The following is a 19227-nucleotide window of genomic DNA, read 5'->3' on the forward strand; positions in this document are numbered from 1 at the left end:
TCATACTCATAAATAGACTCGTACTAACAAGTTATAGTTAATTTCACCTGATTTTTTAATTACTACAGTTGCATCACCTACCCTCCCAACGCATGAAATTTCATTGCGTTTCCTCCTCCCCTTCTGGTGCTTCAGTTTTTATGTCAGGCAGTATCTTTTGAGATGAGCAGTTTCTGCTAATGTACTAATACAGATAGACCAGAGATTTCCAAACTTTTTCTCAAGGACACACCATTCTAATATATAAAGTTTCACGAGACACTCTTTCGCCAATATTAGTAAAAGAGATTCCGTTGTAACGAATAATCTACTGCAGAAATATTCGTTTTTGTATTTATTTTTTAAGTACAATATAATTCTACATTAAACACTTCTTCGGAGATGCAAGATTTTCTAGTGCTATTAGAAATTCAATGACTCATGTGGGGTTGATGAGCATTATGAATGTGGTTTATATTTGCCCGGATGATGGACAAATTCACGTACATACCTTCATCTATGTTTCTCAAACTCCCGTGTTTATATTGGTCATACAAAAAAATGCACTTTCATGCGACTATGTTGCAGAAACCTGCTCTTTTACGTAAGAGAGAGTCATCTCTCTGAATAGAAACCCAGAAGCTACCTACATTTGGTTCTTGCCACTTAAGTTCTAGAGTGTGGTTGTTCTTCAGTTACTCGTCTTCAGCAAGTTAAAGTTCATAAGCATTGCAATTCAACATAGCGATCGCTCGTTTAATGCTTGATCTATCGGTATGCACATGAACTTTCTGAGCTACTAACAATAGTAAACGACATTAGTCCATCGTGTGGATCAGATGTCAATCTCATGAAGTCCAAACTCATGATAAATGCTTGAGGATCACAGGTCCAATTAACAGGTCGGTTAAAGGAAATGTAAGTAGTGCATTCTTTCATCTAACTTTGGTCATCTATCTGCGGCACAGGAGCCTGTGAAGATGAGATAAGGAGACGGATCATGCTGTAACGAGTGGCTGTGAAAAGGTTCATAAAATATCTGGCAGAACAGAGCGATAAAGAACAACATAGAGACCCGGCTTCTTGAAATACTCGCGTTTTTCATCTTTTTTTACGGCTGCGATACATGGATCCTTAAGGCGAGAGACGAGCATCATATTGGTGCACTTGAAATCTGGTGCTGGCGCAGGATGCTGCGCATAAAATGGACCGAAAAAATACCAAATTTTTAACAACTTAGTATGTCTGGGTGTCTTTCTTTTCATGTTAACCAAAAAGTTCTCCATTTCTTTGGCCATATTGTGAGAAGAGACGGAGAAAATCTACAGAAAATAATCATGGAAGAGAACATCGAGTGCAAGAGACCAAGCAGCGAGCAGGTGGATAGGTCGCATCATGAAGATCTCAGGTCTACCTCTTCGGGAGGCTTTATGAGAAGCTGATAACTGTCCGGGATGGAGATGCTTAGTTCATGGGACCACGACACTCAACAATGAGCACGACGTTTGATGATGGTTACATTGAACAAAGAGGAGGATGTTTTGTATTATTTTATCACAAGTTTTTCATTCGCTTTGCTTTCTGAATGCGCTGCTCCCGCGACACACTTGATGCTACTACTCGAGACCCTAGGGTGTCGGAACACCCCGTTTGGAAAGCTCGGTGTGGATTGCAAGGGCACATTCGATATGATTTTAAAATTGCATAATTTGCCTATTGTCTCGCCTCATCTGCATGTACATCCTGAGATGGTACATCCTGAAAATGCTTATGAAAAATTTTATCATCAGACGGCAACACTGGCAGATGAGTCAACAGCTGTTCTGAGGCCAGTAGAGCGTAGTTTGACAGGGCCACATTAGGCGATGGCTGGTGGAGCCCAAGGTGTGAGAAATCCTGACTACAGGTCAGCTAGCCTGACGCTCTGAAAATGTGGTGGAGAAAACCTGACCATTTCTATTGACCAGTGGCGGTAGCCGCCATGATCGAATCAACTGAATAAAGAAAATATAGATAAGGGAAACTCTAAATAAACACTGAGTCAAACTAGTCACACGGTTTTGAAGACAAAAATTAGACGAATGCGAGAGTGAAGATGTGCCCTAGCTACAAGATTTAATGTACCAGCTATTAAATGTTAAATGTTTGGAGTATAAAATGATCTACAAAAATGAATAACTCGCTAACTCCTTAAGCGATTTACAGTAACTTAGTATCAATAGATACGGCTGAGTGGGCAATATCGAACTGTTCTAATGGATTTAATGTAACTATTTCGTATTTCAAACCACAGGCCGGAATGTATATTCCGCGCATGTAAAAGTGAATTTTCTGGAAAATAAAAATGGAAAAGTGTAAGAGGCGGCAGAATTAGTAAATAGAGGTAATTAGAGATTATGATTGTGATCGAGTTCAATTGTTTAATATTTATTAGTGGTATTACGACACAAAACAGCAGCCACATGAACAAAAATACTATTCCTGACAAACCAGTTAAGGTACACAAAAACAAAGAGCAGCATTGATAAGCTGATGAAATGTACGTCCAAATTCATGTGTAATATGTGTATATAACGTTAAATTTACACTTTAAACATGTTTTAGAGAGTCGGAAATACCGGAGTGCGATGAGAGTGCACAGTGGCTGCAGCGCAGGCGGCCTACCTGAGGACGGCGCCGCCGTGGTGGTGGGCGCGCCCTGGCCCTGCCCCTGGCGCTGGCTGGCGCTGCGCGCCACCTCCGCCGCCCCTGCCGCCCCCGGCTCGTCGCGGCCGGCCCTGGTGTGGCACCAGCAGGCGGCGCGGTTGCACACGCCGACGCCCACGCAGCTGTACAGGCCGCGCCTCCCCATGCCGAGCTTGCCCGTGCCGAACGTCAGGTCTGTCGACACACGTGCCGTCGCGTATCTCAGTTTACGGAGTTCTTTTTCCCGCTCCGTGCTACGATGTGATCACTTGAGTGACAGTATATAGCACTTGTTAAGAGAAGGGGAGGAGCAAGAGTGTGACATCACCATTTCACTCACTTATATTGAGTTACAGACTGCGCTGAACACCTCCATCGAGGTCCTAATAATGCCTTGAACAATAAAGTTACAGATTTTGCTGCTATGTGGACGAGTGCCCCAAAGACGTGACACTGCAATTAGATGCCTGTTTTCACCGTATCAATGTGTCTAAAACCGACACAGATATGCACCCAGGAGACAACATGAAAGATGAAAGTAAATGGAAACATATCAAAGAAGTTCAAGGTGAGGACTGGAGTGCGACAAGGAGACTGCCTCCCCCCTCTCCTGTTTAACCTCGTACTGGAGAGAGTCCTGAGAAAAGTAGCAAGCGCCGGCCGGAGTGGCCGAGCGTTCTAGGCGCTACAGTCTGGAACAGGGCGACAACTACGGCCGCAGGTTCGAATCCTGCCTCGGGCATGGATGTGTGTGATGTCCTTAGGTTAGTTAGGTTTATGTAGTTCTAAGTTCTAGGGGACTGATGACCTTAGAAGTTAAGTCTCATAGTGCTCAGAGCCATTTGAACCAAAGTAGCAAGCCTAGAGACAGGAATACAGCTGGGAAGAAGGATCAACACTCTGGCCTATGCCGATGATATAATTTTAATAGCAGAGACAGAATAAGACCTGGTTCAGATGACAAGAACATTAATGGAAGAGGCAACGAGAGCAGGCCTGAAGGTGAATACCGATAAGACAAAATACCTCGTAGTTACCAGAGCAAATAATGTCAGGCGCCTGAAGGTGGAGGACAAAGATCTTGAAAGGGTAAAAGATTTTAAATATCTTGGGGCTATACCCAATGAAAGGAACGAGATAGACCAGGGAATTACTGCACGAATACAGGCAGGAAACAGGTCATGGTTTGCTCTGGAAAAGCTGTTGAAGTCCCGGCTTCTATCGAGATTCTCAAAGATCAAAATCTACTAGACAATAATACAACCTGTAGTCTTATATGGAACAGAGACCTGGGCCATCACCCAAAAGATGGAAATAAAACTCTTGACATTTGAGAATGCCGTTCTCAGACAGATTTTTGGGCCAGTGACGGAAGCAGATGAATGGAGGAAAAGAAAGAACTGTGAATTGCAGGAGCTATACAAGTCGATGGACACCCTGGCAGTTATCAAAGAAATAATACTGAAGTAGTATGGATACGTAATGCGTCGAGAAGGCCAGATCATCAGGCAGGTAGTGGAGGAAGATATTAGAGGCAAAAGACCACAGGGAAGACGACGACTCAGATGGATTGGTCAGATCAGAGAGGATATGAGAACGCTGGGGCTGTCTGAAGAAGAATACATGGACCGAGGGCGCTGGAGGAGGCTGATTGGTGAGGCCAAAGACCGACTTCGGTTTGTGTGGCCAACGCAGTAAGTAAGTAAGTAGTATTGTTGCCTTCAGCTGTTACACACGCATTTTCCACATTTTGTAAAAGAACGACAGCTAGCTCATAATCACAAGACTGAAGGTACCAACTGTAGCTACTTCACGGCATTTGAATTGGTAACAGGTTGGCGTTATCTTTTGCAGCTTCTTTCAGGAGCTAGCGTATTTGTAAACTTGAACCACTTCGCCTGGCTCAACAGAGATGATATTTCGTTGAAACTATGTTTTCAACCTCATTACGTTTCCCCTACTAATTAAAAATCATTTCCCCTGTGCTGATTAATTTAACATAAATAACTAAATCTAAAAACGTACAGAGTTAAACTTGAAAGTTTGTGCTGCCTTTACGTAAACGCCACTTTTTTTAAAAAAAATACTGATGCAAGAAGCGTTGCACTGAGTACCTTCTTTAAACTATATTATGTTATGTGGATTTGTCTGTAGGCAGGATGGTCCAAATGGTTCAAATGGCTCTGAGCACTATGGGACTCAACTGCTGTGGTCATCAGTCCCCTAGAACTTAGAACTACTTAAACCTAACTAACCTAAGGACATCACACACACCCATGCCCGAAGCAGGATTTGAACCTGCGACCGTAGCAGCAGCGTGGCTCCGGACTGGAGCGCCTAGAACCGCACAGCCACCGCGGCCGGCTAGGCAGGATGGGTTTGCTGACACATTTTGTAAGTGAATGTATTTCTTCTGCTTACATTCACTGCTTTCGAGATGATATCATTTAACTGTGCTTTTTGAATTGGCTGCTTTGCCAAGCAGCCCCCAATCGCAGTGCTCAATGACGCTTCATTGTGTTAAGTAATCCCCTCTCTAACGATTGATCATTTGATCTTCCCATAATCCGTGCGAAAGCTGCTAAATTTGAATTGCAAGTCTATTTACACGTGAGATTAATTTCAAAGTGCTTTTCTGTTCCGCAGATTCCATTTTGTTGTCGCGTTAGTGGTGTTAACGGGTCTATGTAGGTCGTATACAATGTACTGCGTGTGTTAGTTAAAGAGAAAAGGCCTATTTTGCTATAGTTGCAGTACTTCATTTGTGTACCTCTCGGCGTTCAGAATATTCTTCTGATCACTATCACCAATAAGTATTTCTCTACCTGCCCACCAGGCTGGACGCCTCCCCATACCAGATCGGTTCACCACTAAAACTGTCTCTTTCTATGGTATTTCTGATGCTGCATTGACAGTCACCTACCCTAAAGGGAAACAAAGGGCAAAATTCATCTGTTAACTGACGGATAATTCGCATAAATCCATTAATTTAAAATATGAGAGCTGCTTCACAGCAAAAGAGTTCGTCTCTGTTGTTATTGGCGGAAAATATAATACCTCACGTCTGGAATTCAGACCAACGACTGTGAGTGCAAAACTCTGCTTGTTCATATACTGAGACGCCTAATACAACAACCGTAGCTCTGTGAACATAGTTGGATCTCAGCCAAATATCGTTCTAGTTACGTAGTGGCTACTCCATATGATGTACTGAGCTACGAAGAAGACATTGGTTGAAGTGACACTTCGTGCCATATCTATCGTTGCTGAGAGTACTATCTGTGTGCGAGAATTTCAGACCCATATGGACTCTTTGTGACAATAAGTAGTGACCTACAGCCAAGAGACAACCGTCAGCTGACAACAAAATTACGTGATGACCGTGAGGCAAAACTAGACTACTTACAGCAACCAGAGGGGCATATCAGTAGTCATTCGCCCCGCGCTCTACACCACAATGGGACAGGAAAAAAACCTCTAATATATCGCATCATGCTAAATACCCTCTACCATGCACTTCACATGCACTTCCGAGTGATTTGCAGTGTGTGTAGATTGATCAGTGCTTTCAGTTATTATGACCGAACGCGGTGGTGCAATGACACTGGATCTTCCTTCGGGTGGACGACGGTTCAAATCACCGTCCGATCATCCAGACCGAAGTATTCCGTGATTTCCATAAATCGCTTAAAGGAAATTCCCGTTGGTTATTTTGAAAGGGCAACACCGATGTCCGTCCCCATCCTTCCCGAATCCGAGCTTGCGCTCCGTCTCTAATGACCTAATTGTCGATGGGACGCTAAACTTTCATCCTCCTTCCTCCCGTTATCATGGTATCATTTGCCTGTTCGATGCAAAGAACACTTCTTTCATACACTAGCAGCATAAGTCCGATTCGTGAGGAAACCTTGACGGTAATTAATAGTGATTATTCATCTTTTCTTTCATCATTACTTCTTTTTCTATTACTTTGGCCAAAATTTGGCCTGCTGTTATTATTATTCACTTTGTTTTGTGTAAATCTCGGTAATAGTCAAGGAAAAGAATTTTAAGCATACTTTATCGATACTTTCCACCTGTAGCAAGTCAAGAGCTCTCAAGAACAACATTTTTGTGGATTCGGGGGTGAGGCTAGGCTTATCGGGGAGAGAGTGAACAATGCGTTGGTGGAAAGGGAAGCAGCAGGTGAAAGTGTGTGTTGCTGTTTAAGACAATAAAGACTAGTCAAACCTTTTTTATGTGAATAGCAGAGACAGACTGATTCAGAAATAAGAAAACGATGTTTCAAACGATCGTATGTGTCGATCATATTCTGAATGTTTAGCCCATTTTAAATGTCTACCGTAAGCTGTCAATGTACTTATGGAGATGAAATTTATTGGATCATGTATTACATTATATTACTGACAGTTTAGGCCTGTGGCCATTTTCAATTGCAATTGAGTCGGTGAAGGCTATGCGTTGTATTAAAAAACAGTTTAGTGCTATGCTGGAACAGAGACTTGTTTTCACACACACACACACACACACACACACACACACAAGCGTGCGCGTGATAATCTGCAAATATAGACTTGCACATCACGTACTGCATACGTCCACCGTCTCGTCTGATGACCAACTACTGTGCCTCACCTATTTTTGTCTCCCTCGACCTAGAGAAAGCCTGCGACCGTGTATGGCATTCCGGTCTCCTTTTCAGACTCTAGGCTCTAGACTCTAGACTTATTTCCATTTGGTTGTGTCCGTCTCATTTGCGTCCTTCCTCTTTAAACACTCATCCTTTATTAGCATTAACAAAACCAATTCCTGTACCTTCCGTCTCACTTCAGGACCCAAGGTTCCGTCCTCTCCTTCATCTGCTCTACACTGCAGAAAGCCCAAACCACATAAACCAGTCTATCTCCTTCAGTTTGCTGATGACACTGCTTTCCTAGCTCTCTACCCTACGCTCGAGAAATTCCAATGATCCCTCCATGACTTCTACCTGGCAATTTACGATCATCCCATCCAGTTAACTAATGAACTAGAATATCTTGGAGTAACCATTGCCCCCCCCCCCCCCCCATGAACCATGGACCTTGCCGTTGGTGGGGAGGCTTGCGTGCCTCAGCGATACAGATAGCCGTACCGTAGGTACAACCACAACGGAGGGGTATCTGTTGAGAGACCAGACAAACGTGTGGTTCCTGAAGAGGGGCAGCAGCCTTTTCAGTAGTTGCAAGGGCAACAGACTGGATGATTGACTGATCTGGCCTTGCAACAATAACCAAAACGGCCTTGCTGTGCTGGTACTGCGAACGGCTGAAAGCAAGGGGAAACTACGGCCGTAATTTTTCCCGAGGGCATGCAGCTTTACTGTATGATTAAATGATGATGGCGTCCTCTTGGGTAAAATATTCCGGAGGTAAAATAGTCCCCCATTCGTATCTCCGGGCGGGGACTACTCAAGAGGATGTCGTTATCAGGAGAAAGAAAACTGGCGTTCTACGGATCGGAGCGTGGAATGTGAGATCCCTTAATTGGCCAGGTAGGTTAGAAAATTTAAAAAGGGAAATGGATAGGTTAAAGTTAGATATTGTTAGAATTAGTGAAGTTCGGTGCCAGGAGGAATAAGACTTCTGGTCAGGTGACTACAGGGTTATAAATACCAAATCAAATAGGGGTAATGCAGGAGTAGGTTTAATAATGAATAGGAAAATAGGAATGCGGGTAAGCTACTACAAACAGCATAGTGAACGCATTATTGTGGCCAAGATAGACACGAAGCCCACACCTACTACAGTAGTACAAGTTTATATGCCAACTAGCTCTGCAGATGACGAAGAAATTGAAGAAATGTATGATGAAATAAAAGAAATTATTCAGATAGTGAAGGGAGACGAAAATTTAATAGTCATGGGTGACTGGAATTCGAGTGTAGGAAAAGGGAGAGAAGGAAACGTAGTAGGTGAATATGGATTGGGGCTAAGAAATGAAAGAGGAAGCCGCCTGATAGAATTTTGCACAGAGCACAACTTAATCATAGCTAACACTTGGTTTAAGAATCATGATAGAAGGTTGTATACATGGAAGAACCCTGGAGATACTAAAAGGTATCAGATAGATTATATAATGGTAAGACAGAGATTTAGGAACCAGGTTTTAAATTGTAAGACATTTCCAGGGCCAGATGTGGACTCTGACCACAATCTATTGGTTATGACCTGTAGATTAAAACTGAAGAAACTGCAAAAAGGTGGGAATTTAAGGAGATGGGACCTGGATAAACTGAAAGAACCAGAGGTTGTACAGAGTTTCAGGGAGAGCATAAGGGAACAATTGACAGGAATGGGGGAAAGAAATACAGTAGAAGAAGAGTGGGTAGCTCTGAGGGATGAAGTAGTGAAGGCAGCAGACGATCAAGTAGGTAAAAAGAAGAGGGTTAGTAGAAATCCTTGGGTAACAGAAGAAATATTGAATTTAATTGATGAAAGGAGAAAATATAAAAATGTAGTAAATGAAGCAGGCAAAAAGGAATACAAACGTCTCAAAAATGAGATCGACAGGAAGTGCAAAATGGATAAGCAGGGATGGCTAGAGGACAAATGTAAGGATGTAGAGGCTTATCTCACTAGGGGTAAGATAGATACTGCCTACAGGAAAATTAAAGAGACCTTTGGAGATAAGAGAACCACATGTATGAACATCAAGAGCTCAGATGGAAACCCAGTTCTAAGCAAATAAGGGAAAGCAGAAAGGTGGAAGGAGTATATAGAGGGTCTATACAAGGGCGAAGCACTTGAGGACAATATTATGGAAATGGAAGAGGATGTAGATGAAGATGAAATGGGAGATACGATACTGCGTGAAGAGTTTAACAGAGCACTGAAGGACCTGAGTCGAAACAAGGCCCCCGGAGTAGACAACATACCATTGGAACTACTGACGGCCTTGGGAGAGCCAGTCCTGACAAAACTCTACCATCTGGTGAGCAAGATGTATGAAACAGGCGAAATACCCTCAGACTTCAAGAAGAATATACTAATTCCAATCCCAAAGAAAGCAGGTGTTGACAGATGTGAAAATTACCGAACAATCAGTTTAATAAGCCACAGCTGCAAAGTACTAGCACGAATTCTTTACAGACGAATGGAAAAACTAGTAGAAGCCGACCTCGGCGAAGATCAGTTTGGATTCTGTAGAAATACTGGAACACGTGAGGCAATACTGACCCTACGACTTATCTTAGAAGAAAGATTAAGGAAAGGCAAACCTACGTTTCTAGCATTTGTAGACTTAGAGAATGCTTTTGACAATGTTGACTGGAATACTCTCTTTCAAATTCTAAAGGTGGCAGGGGTAAAGTACAGGGAGCGAAAGGCTATTTACAACTTGTACAGAAACCAGATGGCAGTTATAAGAGTTGAGGGACATGAAAGGGAAGCAGTGGTTGGGAAGGGAGTAAGACAGGGTTGTACCTCTCCCCGATGTTATTCAATCTCTATATTGAGCAAGCAGTAAAGGAAACAAAAGAAAAATTTGGAGTAGGTATTAAAATCCATGGAGAAGAAATAAAAACTTTGAGGTTCGCCGATGACATTGTAATTCTGTCAGAGACAGCAAAGGACTTGGAAGAGCAGTTGAACGGAATGGATGGTGTCTTGAAGGGAAGATATAAGATGAACATCAACAAAAGCAAAACGAGGATAATGGAATGTAGTCGAGTTAAGTCGGGTGATGCTGAGGGTATTAGATTAGGAAATGAGACACTTAAAGTAGTAAAGGAGTTTTGCTATTTGGGGAGCAAAATAACTGATGATGGACGAAGTAGAGAGGATATAAAATGTAGACTGGCAATGGCAAGGAAAGCGTTTCTGAAGAAGAGAAATTTGTTAACATCGAGTATAGATTTAAGTGTCAGGAAGTTATTTCTGAAAGTATTTGTATGGAGTGTAGCCATGTATGGAAGTGAAACATGGACGGTAAATAGTTTGGACAAGAAGAGAATAGAAGCTTTCGAAATGTGGTGCTACAGAAGAATGCTGAAGATTAGATGGGTAGATCACATAACTAATGAGGAAGTATTGAATAGGATTGGGGAGAAGAGAAGTTTGTGGCACAACTTGACCAGAAGAAGGGATCGGTTGGTAGGACATGTTCTGAGGCATCAAGGGATCACCAATTTAGTATTGGAGGGCAGCGTGGAGGGTAAAAATCATACGGGGAGACCAAGAGACGAATACACTAAGCAGATTCAGAAGGATGTAGGTTGCAGTAGGTACCGGGAGATGAAGAAACTTGCACGGGATAGAGTAGCATGGAGAGCTGCATCAAACCAGTCTCAGGACTGAAGACCACAACAACAACAACAACAACAACCATTGCCCGGCAACTGACGTGGACACCTCACCTATTAACAACGCAACAGAAACCCCACAATAGACTAAAATTAATAACTGGCCTAACTTGGGGATTACACCCCTCTACAGGCCTCCACACATTTACACCCCTTGCTATGCAAATGTTACTTGGATATCCGTCCCACCCAAGTTCTATATGTCCCTCCAGAGCATGAAACGAAGTGCACTTAGCCTCGCTTCCCGCATCCGTTTACCTTCCCCCAAAAGGATCATTTACCAACGCATCAATATCGCTCCTCTCCTCACACACATTGAACACCTCTGAACGACCTACACCATGCGCAAACTCGGCTCCAATAATCGTATAGTTTCCCCTCGATCTTCCAATCGTCATGCGCTGCTGCGCTTCTACTGACACACCCCACCAGCCCCACGCCTACACACTCTCCGCGTACTCTCCCAGAGAAATGTCAATCAACTCCCTCTCCCAGACAATGAGATCTGCCCCGATACATGTCCCTCCCACCGACTTTAACTCTTCTCTACCTATCCCACTCCACATCAGGCCTACTTTTCCGCCCTGTGCATCCCTACCTCTTTTCTCTTAATGCCACTGCACTACCCACACACCACACTCTTCTTCACCCTCTTCTTTCTTACCTTTGCCTTCTCACTATCATCGCTCTCCCCACCAACATCTAATTTCATCTCCATAGTTTCTTACCTAACAGACCCCTATCTTTTCTATACACATCCCTCAACCACTTTAGAACGTATTCTCTCATCCCGAAACCCTTCTCTCCCACTGGAGGTCCTTCAGATTTTAAGTGAAATGCAGGTTTTTTTTAAAGAATTGAACCTTCCTGCTGTGTTGTTTTAAAATGTACTGTATACTGTATTTTCGACTTTTTAGCTGTTCATCCTTTGATTTTTTAATTTAAAAAAGAAAACATTCCCGCGTTTTTACATCTTGTTTATTGTTAACCATGTGTAACGTTTCTCCTTCAAAAACATTTCTTATCGTCTCTGTTAGTTTCAAAAGTGCTCGCGGCTGAAGAGGGAATATTGTACTGTTAGCAACCCATCCCCAGTCCATATAGGGCGAGGGGGACGAAATAACAATACAGGAACGAAAAGTACTGCATGCAGTAACGCCGTCTCTAAAACATCAAACAACAGATTTGCTGCTGTTTGTCTTGCATATACAGTATTCACTAATTATGTGTTACAGATTGGCAACGAAGGTGCAAAACGACACACACCAGAGACTTTCAATTTGTGAGCGAGGTGGCGCAAAATCGACAAATAAGTGGCTTTGCGCTACTGTCAGATTGTTAACAAATTACATAAAAGTTTTCTGAGTATCGTACAGCCTCATAATGTAAAAACCTATAGTGGAGGAATCAACCTTTCGGCCAGGGTTGCAGTGGCATTCTTCTCGGTCTACTGGTTGGCTCAGAAAACTTTTACGCCAGCGGACTCTGGCTTCGGAAGCCTACACAGTTACAGTTTATTAATGAGCTGGCAGACCCCCCTGTAAGCTGGCACAAGAAGTCAGTAATAGCGGAGCGAATACATCTAGACGAAAAAAAGGCATCCCGTTTGTAGACAGTCGTCAGGGACAGCAGTAAGTGAACGTTTGTAGGTACTCACTGACACAGTCCTGGGGACACAGGGCAGAGATCTGCTCCAGTGGGTCGCAGAAGCCGTCCGGGCAGTGGCGGACGTCCGGCGTGCAGGTGGCGTAGTGTGCGATCAGGTCCGTCGAGAAGTTGGCCTCCGCGCCACGCCACGCACAGCCGCCCAGCGGCGCCACCTCGGGACGCGCCGTCGAGTTCCTGCCCTCGCTGGAACATAAAGTAGTCAAGTAAGTAAAGTCTGCGGGGAGGCCATTAACGGCTGGGAGACCCGAAAGGACAGGTGCAGCTGCCGAATTCGAAAGGTTCCTTCCTGCCCGCATGTACCTTTCTTTCGTGAATTATGAGGGGCATTCAATTAGTAATGTAAGACTTTTTTTCTCGGTAAACTTCGGCTGAAACAAAAAAAGACATTTGTTGTGAGACATCGTAGAATATTCCCGCTTCAGTCCCTATCCCTATCCTATATATAAAATTCTCGTGTCACAGTGTTAGTTGACCGGTTCACCGCTTGGTGCAACCAGTGGTTGCTCAAGGTCAATCCTTCCAAGACCCAGGCGATCATTGTAGGCAAAACCACACCTTCCCTCCGTCTCCTTGACTTCTATGCCATCATTCATGGCCGTCCTATCGCCCTCACCCCCACCCTTAAGTACCTTGGCGTTACCCTTGACCGTTGCCTCTCCTGGACCCCCCATCTCCAGACAATCCAAGCCAAGACACGCTCCCGACTCCGTCTCCTCAAGCTCCTTTCTGGCTGCACATGGGGTCTGGACCCCTCCACCATCCTCCACACCTATAAATCCCTCATCCGCCCTATCCGCTGTTACGCCCACCCTGCCTGGATCTCCACCCCTCCTACCTTTTACAAATCCCTTCAAGTCTTCGAACGCCATGCTCTCCACCTCGCCTATCGCATCCGTCTCCCCTCCCCCATGCAGATCCTGTACGGCCTTATTCCGTTCCCACACCTCCTCCTTTTCCTCGAACGGATACGGATCCTCTACACCACCCATGAACTAGATCCCCCTCACCCACTTGTCGTTCCCATTCTCTCCCACCCCCATCCGCTGCCGCACCTGTATTCCCACGTCCCACCTGCTCTCCATCTCTCCACGCTCCTTGCCCTCTATCAAGGTGGCTTCCACTAGCTCCCCCTGCCTTATGATGCCCTCATCCCCTCCATCTACCCTCCTATCAGCTTTGATCCTCCTCTTCCACTTTCTGTGGTTTTTCCTCAGAGCACCCTCCCTCCCTTCTCTCCCTCCTCCCATCCTCCCGCCTCCTCCCCCCGGGCTTCCCCTACCCCCCCATACCTTCTTTCCTCCCCCCATCTCCTCTGCCCCTGGCATCTAAACTCTCCCTTCTCCCCCACCCTCTTCTCCTCTTTTGGCGGGTCCCCGGACTCGCACACGCCTCGTGAACGTTAGCGCGCGAGAGATCGTCGCCATCAGTTTTGTGAGTGTGCCGTCGTGTTTGTGCTTTAGTGTTTTTCGCCGCCCACGCTCCATCGTTCACGTGTATCGTCACCATCAGTTTTCGTGCACAGTGCTGATGGTCTTTTGTTTTCTTCGCGTGAAACGGCTTCGTGTTTTTTAATTCCTGTGTCTACCGTTATTTTGACCAACATTATGTTCTGTTACTTATGTGTCTTCATTGTCTATCTCTATTTGTACTGCCTGAGGCTGAAGAGTGGCGCAAAATTGTCGCTGCCATCCCACCTTGTATAAGGTGCAAAATTACAATAAAGAAAAAGTGTTAGTTGCCATACTCCTCCGAAACGGCTCGATCGATTCTGATGAAATTTTACATGTATATTCAGTAGGTCTGAGAATCGGTCGTAATCTATTTTTCATACCCCCAAGTGATAGGGTGGTCCACCCCAAAAAACTTTTTCTTATTTTTTGGACAGAACTTTTTATTTGTATTTTTTTATGATGTGGCATTAAAGAACACACACAACCCTAAATTTTCACCCTTCTACCACCAACCCCTATTTTTAATAGCGATTTTAGTAATTTAACAATTTTCAGTCCCGGTCGATAACTGATCAATTATCACTTGATCAATGGCTCGATTTATTCTGATGAAATTTTGCATGTATGTTCGGTACGTCTGAGAATCGGTCGTAACCTATTTTTCATACCCCTAAGTGATAAGGTTGGTCCACCCCAAAATCTTTTTCTTATTTTTTGGACAGAATTTTTTATGTTTTTATGATGTGGCATTAAAGAATACACGCAACCCTAAATTTTCACCCTTCTACCACCAACCCCTATTTTTTAATAGCGCTTTTAGTAATTTAATAATTTTCAACCCCGGTCGACAACTGATCAATTATAACTTGATCAGTTATCGCCGCCAGGTGTCTACCTTTGATAGTCATTCACTATTCGATAGATAGGTAATTGATGAAAACGTACCAAAAGCAACGACTCGAATATCCCTGTTTGAATCGAGGTAACTAGACCGAGAAGTTTAACTAGGTAGCACGCGTCATTCGCCAAGCCGACATTTAGGCCTAGCGCACACGCATCGATTTTTATCGTACGGAAATATATCGTACAATCAAATTCTTTTAGTGAAACAAAGAAGTTCCTATGCTCTCCTCTGTTCCTCTAAAAGAATTTAACCGTACATTATTTTTACGCACGATAAAAATCGATGCGCTTGGCCGTATTCATAATGCTGGCGAACACGTTTCGACACGAAATTGCCGCTATGTTTGTATGCTCATGGACGAGCCGTGTATCGGCTGCAATTGTTAAATCCGCCCAATCTAATAGTGGCCGATACTGCCGGACTTCCCCCTAACCCTATTCTCACTCCTTAGACAGTTTTGGGCCATTATTATTGTTTGTGTCATGAGCTCCCACCAACAACGGCTATTGTGTTACACGTTTACATTGTGTTACACGTATATACTATTCTTATAGACTAGAGATAATTTATATCGCAAAACAACATTTGCCGGGTCAGCTATAACATATAAAGATTCTCAGAGGAGGAACGAAGTTCGCCGGTATACATTGTGTTACATGTATACATTATTCTTATAGACTAGAGATAATTTATATGACAAAACAACGTTTGCCGGGTCAGATATAACATATAAAGATTTTCAGAGGCGGAACGAAGTTCGCCGGGTATAGCTGGTAATTCCTATACTTTCACAAAGTTCTGATACGTAGTGGCTCTATACGTAGGCTCCAACGTGGCGTCTGCAACGGAGGTGCTTCCTTAGCACAGAGCAGTTATTGAATTTCCTTTGGCAGAAAACCAGAGGATGGCAGACGTTCATAGGTGCTCGCAGGATCTCTACGGGGATCCGCCATCTAACAAAAACAGGGCGAGTCGTTGAGCGATGCATATGTCAACATCGCAACGAAGTCGGCCAAACCTCTCCGATCTCCCCCGTGCCGGCTGGCTGCACACAGCTGTGTCTCCTGTAGTGTTGGAACGTGTAGACACTCATTCGAGATGATCGGCGGAATACAATCAAAAAATGGTTCAAATGGCTCTGAGCACCATGCGACTTAACTTCTGAGGTCATCAGTCGCCTAGAACTTAGAACTAATTACACCTAACTAACCTAAGGACATCACACACATCCATGCCCGAGGCAGGATTCGAACCTGCGACCGTAGCAGTCCCGCGGTTCCGGACTGCGCGCCTAGAACCACTAGACCACCGCGGCCGGCGAATACAATCAGACACCTCGATGCTCAACTGGTCGTATCTGTTGGTAGTGCTAACACACTTGTCCACCAGTTGGGGGTACTCAAAGTTGTGTTGCCGCTGTGTTCCTCGCCATCTAATAGACGACTTTCATCTGATTGGCCCAGTGCACTCCGCGAGAAGCAGTACGTGGATGGTGGGGAGGTTACTGATGCAGAAAGACGTTGACTCCGACGTCGACCAGTAAATGGTTCAAACGGGTCTGAGCACCATGGATCTTAACATCTGAGGTCATCAGTCCCCTAGTACTTAGAACTACTCAAACCTAACTAACCTAAGGACATCACACACATCCATGACCGAGGCAGTATTCGAAACTGCGACCGTAGCAGTCGGACGGTTCCGGACTGAAGCGCCTAGAATCGCTCGGCCACAGCGGCCGGCTCGACCAGTAGAGTGGCACCGTGCAGGCACAGAGGCTCTCCCAGTAAGGTGGCCTACGGCCGTCGCATTGAACGGAGATTACGTTGAAAAATAGAGCTTTGAGGGCAAAAGATTCGGGAATAACATGGGGTATTGGAATCCTGACTAAAACCAACGTTCTTTCAGCAAAAATGTGTGTTGCATTACTTATTGCACTCTTCTAATATGAGATCCGTGTAGGTGTTTCTGTTAAGTGTAAGTGTCTGCAATTGGGTTGGATAAAGCGCAGTATTGTGCCCGTGTTGCAGATGATGAAATAAGGAAGAGGGTGAAAACTGTTGCGGGCACACAGCCCACTCCTCTCGAGATCACCTAGAGGGCCACGGAGCTTAACGTTGCCGTCCGACAGATGGATCCCGCCAAAAGTGTCGCTTGCCTTCACTTCAAGAAACACTGCGGAGATGTTTGGTATTTAATCCAGGACGTTGGCGCGAAGACTGGCGATCAGGGCGTTTACTCCAACACTCCTCTGCCGTTAAGGCAAAGCGGAAAATGTCAACAACATGCGGCGTACCCGGACAGTCACCCGTCCAATTACCGGCTGCGCCCGATGCTGCCCAACTTCGGTAATCTGACGGGAACCGGTGTTTACGCGTCAGCAAGATCGTTGACAAAGCAAAGACCGAGGCAGATGAAACACGAACCCAGACTGTGCACACTGGGACATCGTATTCTCTCATTGAAAACTAATCACTGCTGCAAACTGGCTATAGTGACTCACATTCTGTGTCACACCTAGTTACGTACGGGGGGTAGTCAAAATTTTTTAATTATCACCTCGAAAGAAATTACGCTGCCGCCTTGGAATTTCTTGATTGTGTCAGCCTTCGATGTGACACATTTTTCCCAATCATTGATTTGGCGGAGACATTGGTTGTAGAAGTCTGCATTTTGACTCTTCACTGTACACTCCACATCGAAAAATCAACTCGTCGTCGTTCTAGAAATGACTGTCACGAAATGGTTTATTCATACGGGGAAATATCAAATAGGCACTTGGTGTCATGGCTGGAGAAAAAGGGGTCTGGCGAAAAAAAGCATAAAGCATAGGAGCAATAAATTTATGTATGCCCTGTATAGAATGGGCAGGGGGCGTTGTCGTGGAGGAGAAGCACTGCCTTGAACACCTCGCTGCGACGCTTCATCTTCAACTTACCCATAACCTCTTCAGGAAAATTTGGTAATATTCTCATGCGACGGTTTACTCCTTAAGAGAATAATCTTTTACCGCAACACGATGGCAGTCCCAAACAGTAGCACGACGTTCCCCGATGATGGCTGAATCTGCATTTTTTGTCAGCTCTCATTCATGGAGATTAGGAGGATAAAGTATTAATCTAGACTGGTCTCAAGCGCCTGCAACATTTCCGCTGTTGCCTCAGTTCGAGGAACCTTTTGAATAGGTATGAGCCGTCCCGAAAACTAGTGGGCGTCCACCTTAATCACGTCCAGATCGTCGAGAAGGTTGCTGAAAACTGCTTCTTTTTGACTATGGCTTTGATTGCGATACACCAGTCCTCGAGCATCAGGGCATCCTCTTCTTTTGCGATTTCGAGCTCTTCACGGAGAGGCAGTCCGCCACTTCGTTTTCATCGTCCAGACTGGAAGCGTCTGGGCCACCTCGTCACTGTGTCAGAATGACGCTGCATTGTTACGGTACACTTCTGACAGCTTAGCGTAAGTTGTTGCAGCGTTGTTCCTCTTCAAATGGAGAAAACATATTATCACACAAGACTCCGCTTTATCAATGGGCTGTTCGATTTTGTTTTGGCTGCTAGTGTTGCGCGGAAATTACAGTTTTTACGGGAACTCCAGTACGTACATGCAAATACACAATAAATTAATTTTCGGGAAAGACACAGCTAAAAAATACACATCAGGTTTGCCTTCTTGTTGTTACTAGTTAGAATTAACCTTTTAATATTGTTTTAAAGTTACAGTTCTCGCCACCATTAACATTCCGTGCACTTTATTTTTTAAATCATTTTTGACGACGATGTACAATTACTCATGGCACGCGATTTTTGTATGAAGATACGAGGACGTTGCACCCACATCTGTTATAGATGCTCTTGAAACTGGGCTATGCTCCAAGATAACAGTGATAGAAAGATACATTTTTAAAATACAGACCTATGGACTTACGTCTTCTTCAAATTCATCGAAGCTGTGGTGCTCACTCAGAAGAGAATAAATTAATAACGTCATTTGGTCTACATCTACAGCGATACTCCGCAATTCACCTTACGGCGCTGTCGGAGGACAACCCGTACCACTACTGATTGTTTCCATTCCTGTTCCACTCGCAAATAAAGGCGATAATTAAAACTGTATGATTGCCCTTCCCATGATGGTGCTGCTTTACATGGAGAAGACGTAAAGACTGTTACTGTTGTATTTCCGGTAAATTGCAACCAGGTCAT

The 19227-nt window shown here is 44.4% G+C and overlaps 1 protein-coding gene across 1 annotated transcript in view; it reads right to left on the reverse strand.

Annotated features, from left to right (window-relative positions):
* LOC124775607 overlaps positions 1-19227 on the reverse strand; it is a 237383-nt gene that overhangs the window by 84459 nt on the left and 133697 nt on the right. Inside the window, exons 10-11 of the mRNA XM_047250436.1 lie at positions 12660-12853; positions 2729-2859 (exon numbers count right to left, since the gene is read on the reverse strand). Coding sequence (XP_047106392.1) covers positions 2729-2859; positions 12660-12853 — 325 coding nt within the window. The remainder of the gene's footprint in view (positions 1-2728; positions 2860-12659; positions 12854-19227) is intronic.

Source organism: Schistocerca piceifrons, chromosome 2 (genome assembly GCF_021461385.2).
Source record: "Schistocerca piceifrons isolate TAMUIC-IGC-003096 chromosome 2, iqSchPice1.1, whole genome shotgun sequence".
Classification (NCBI taxonomy): Eukaryota; Metazoa; Arthropoda; class Insecta; order Orthoptera; family Acrididae; genus Schistocerca; species Schistocerca piceifrons.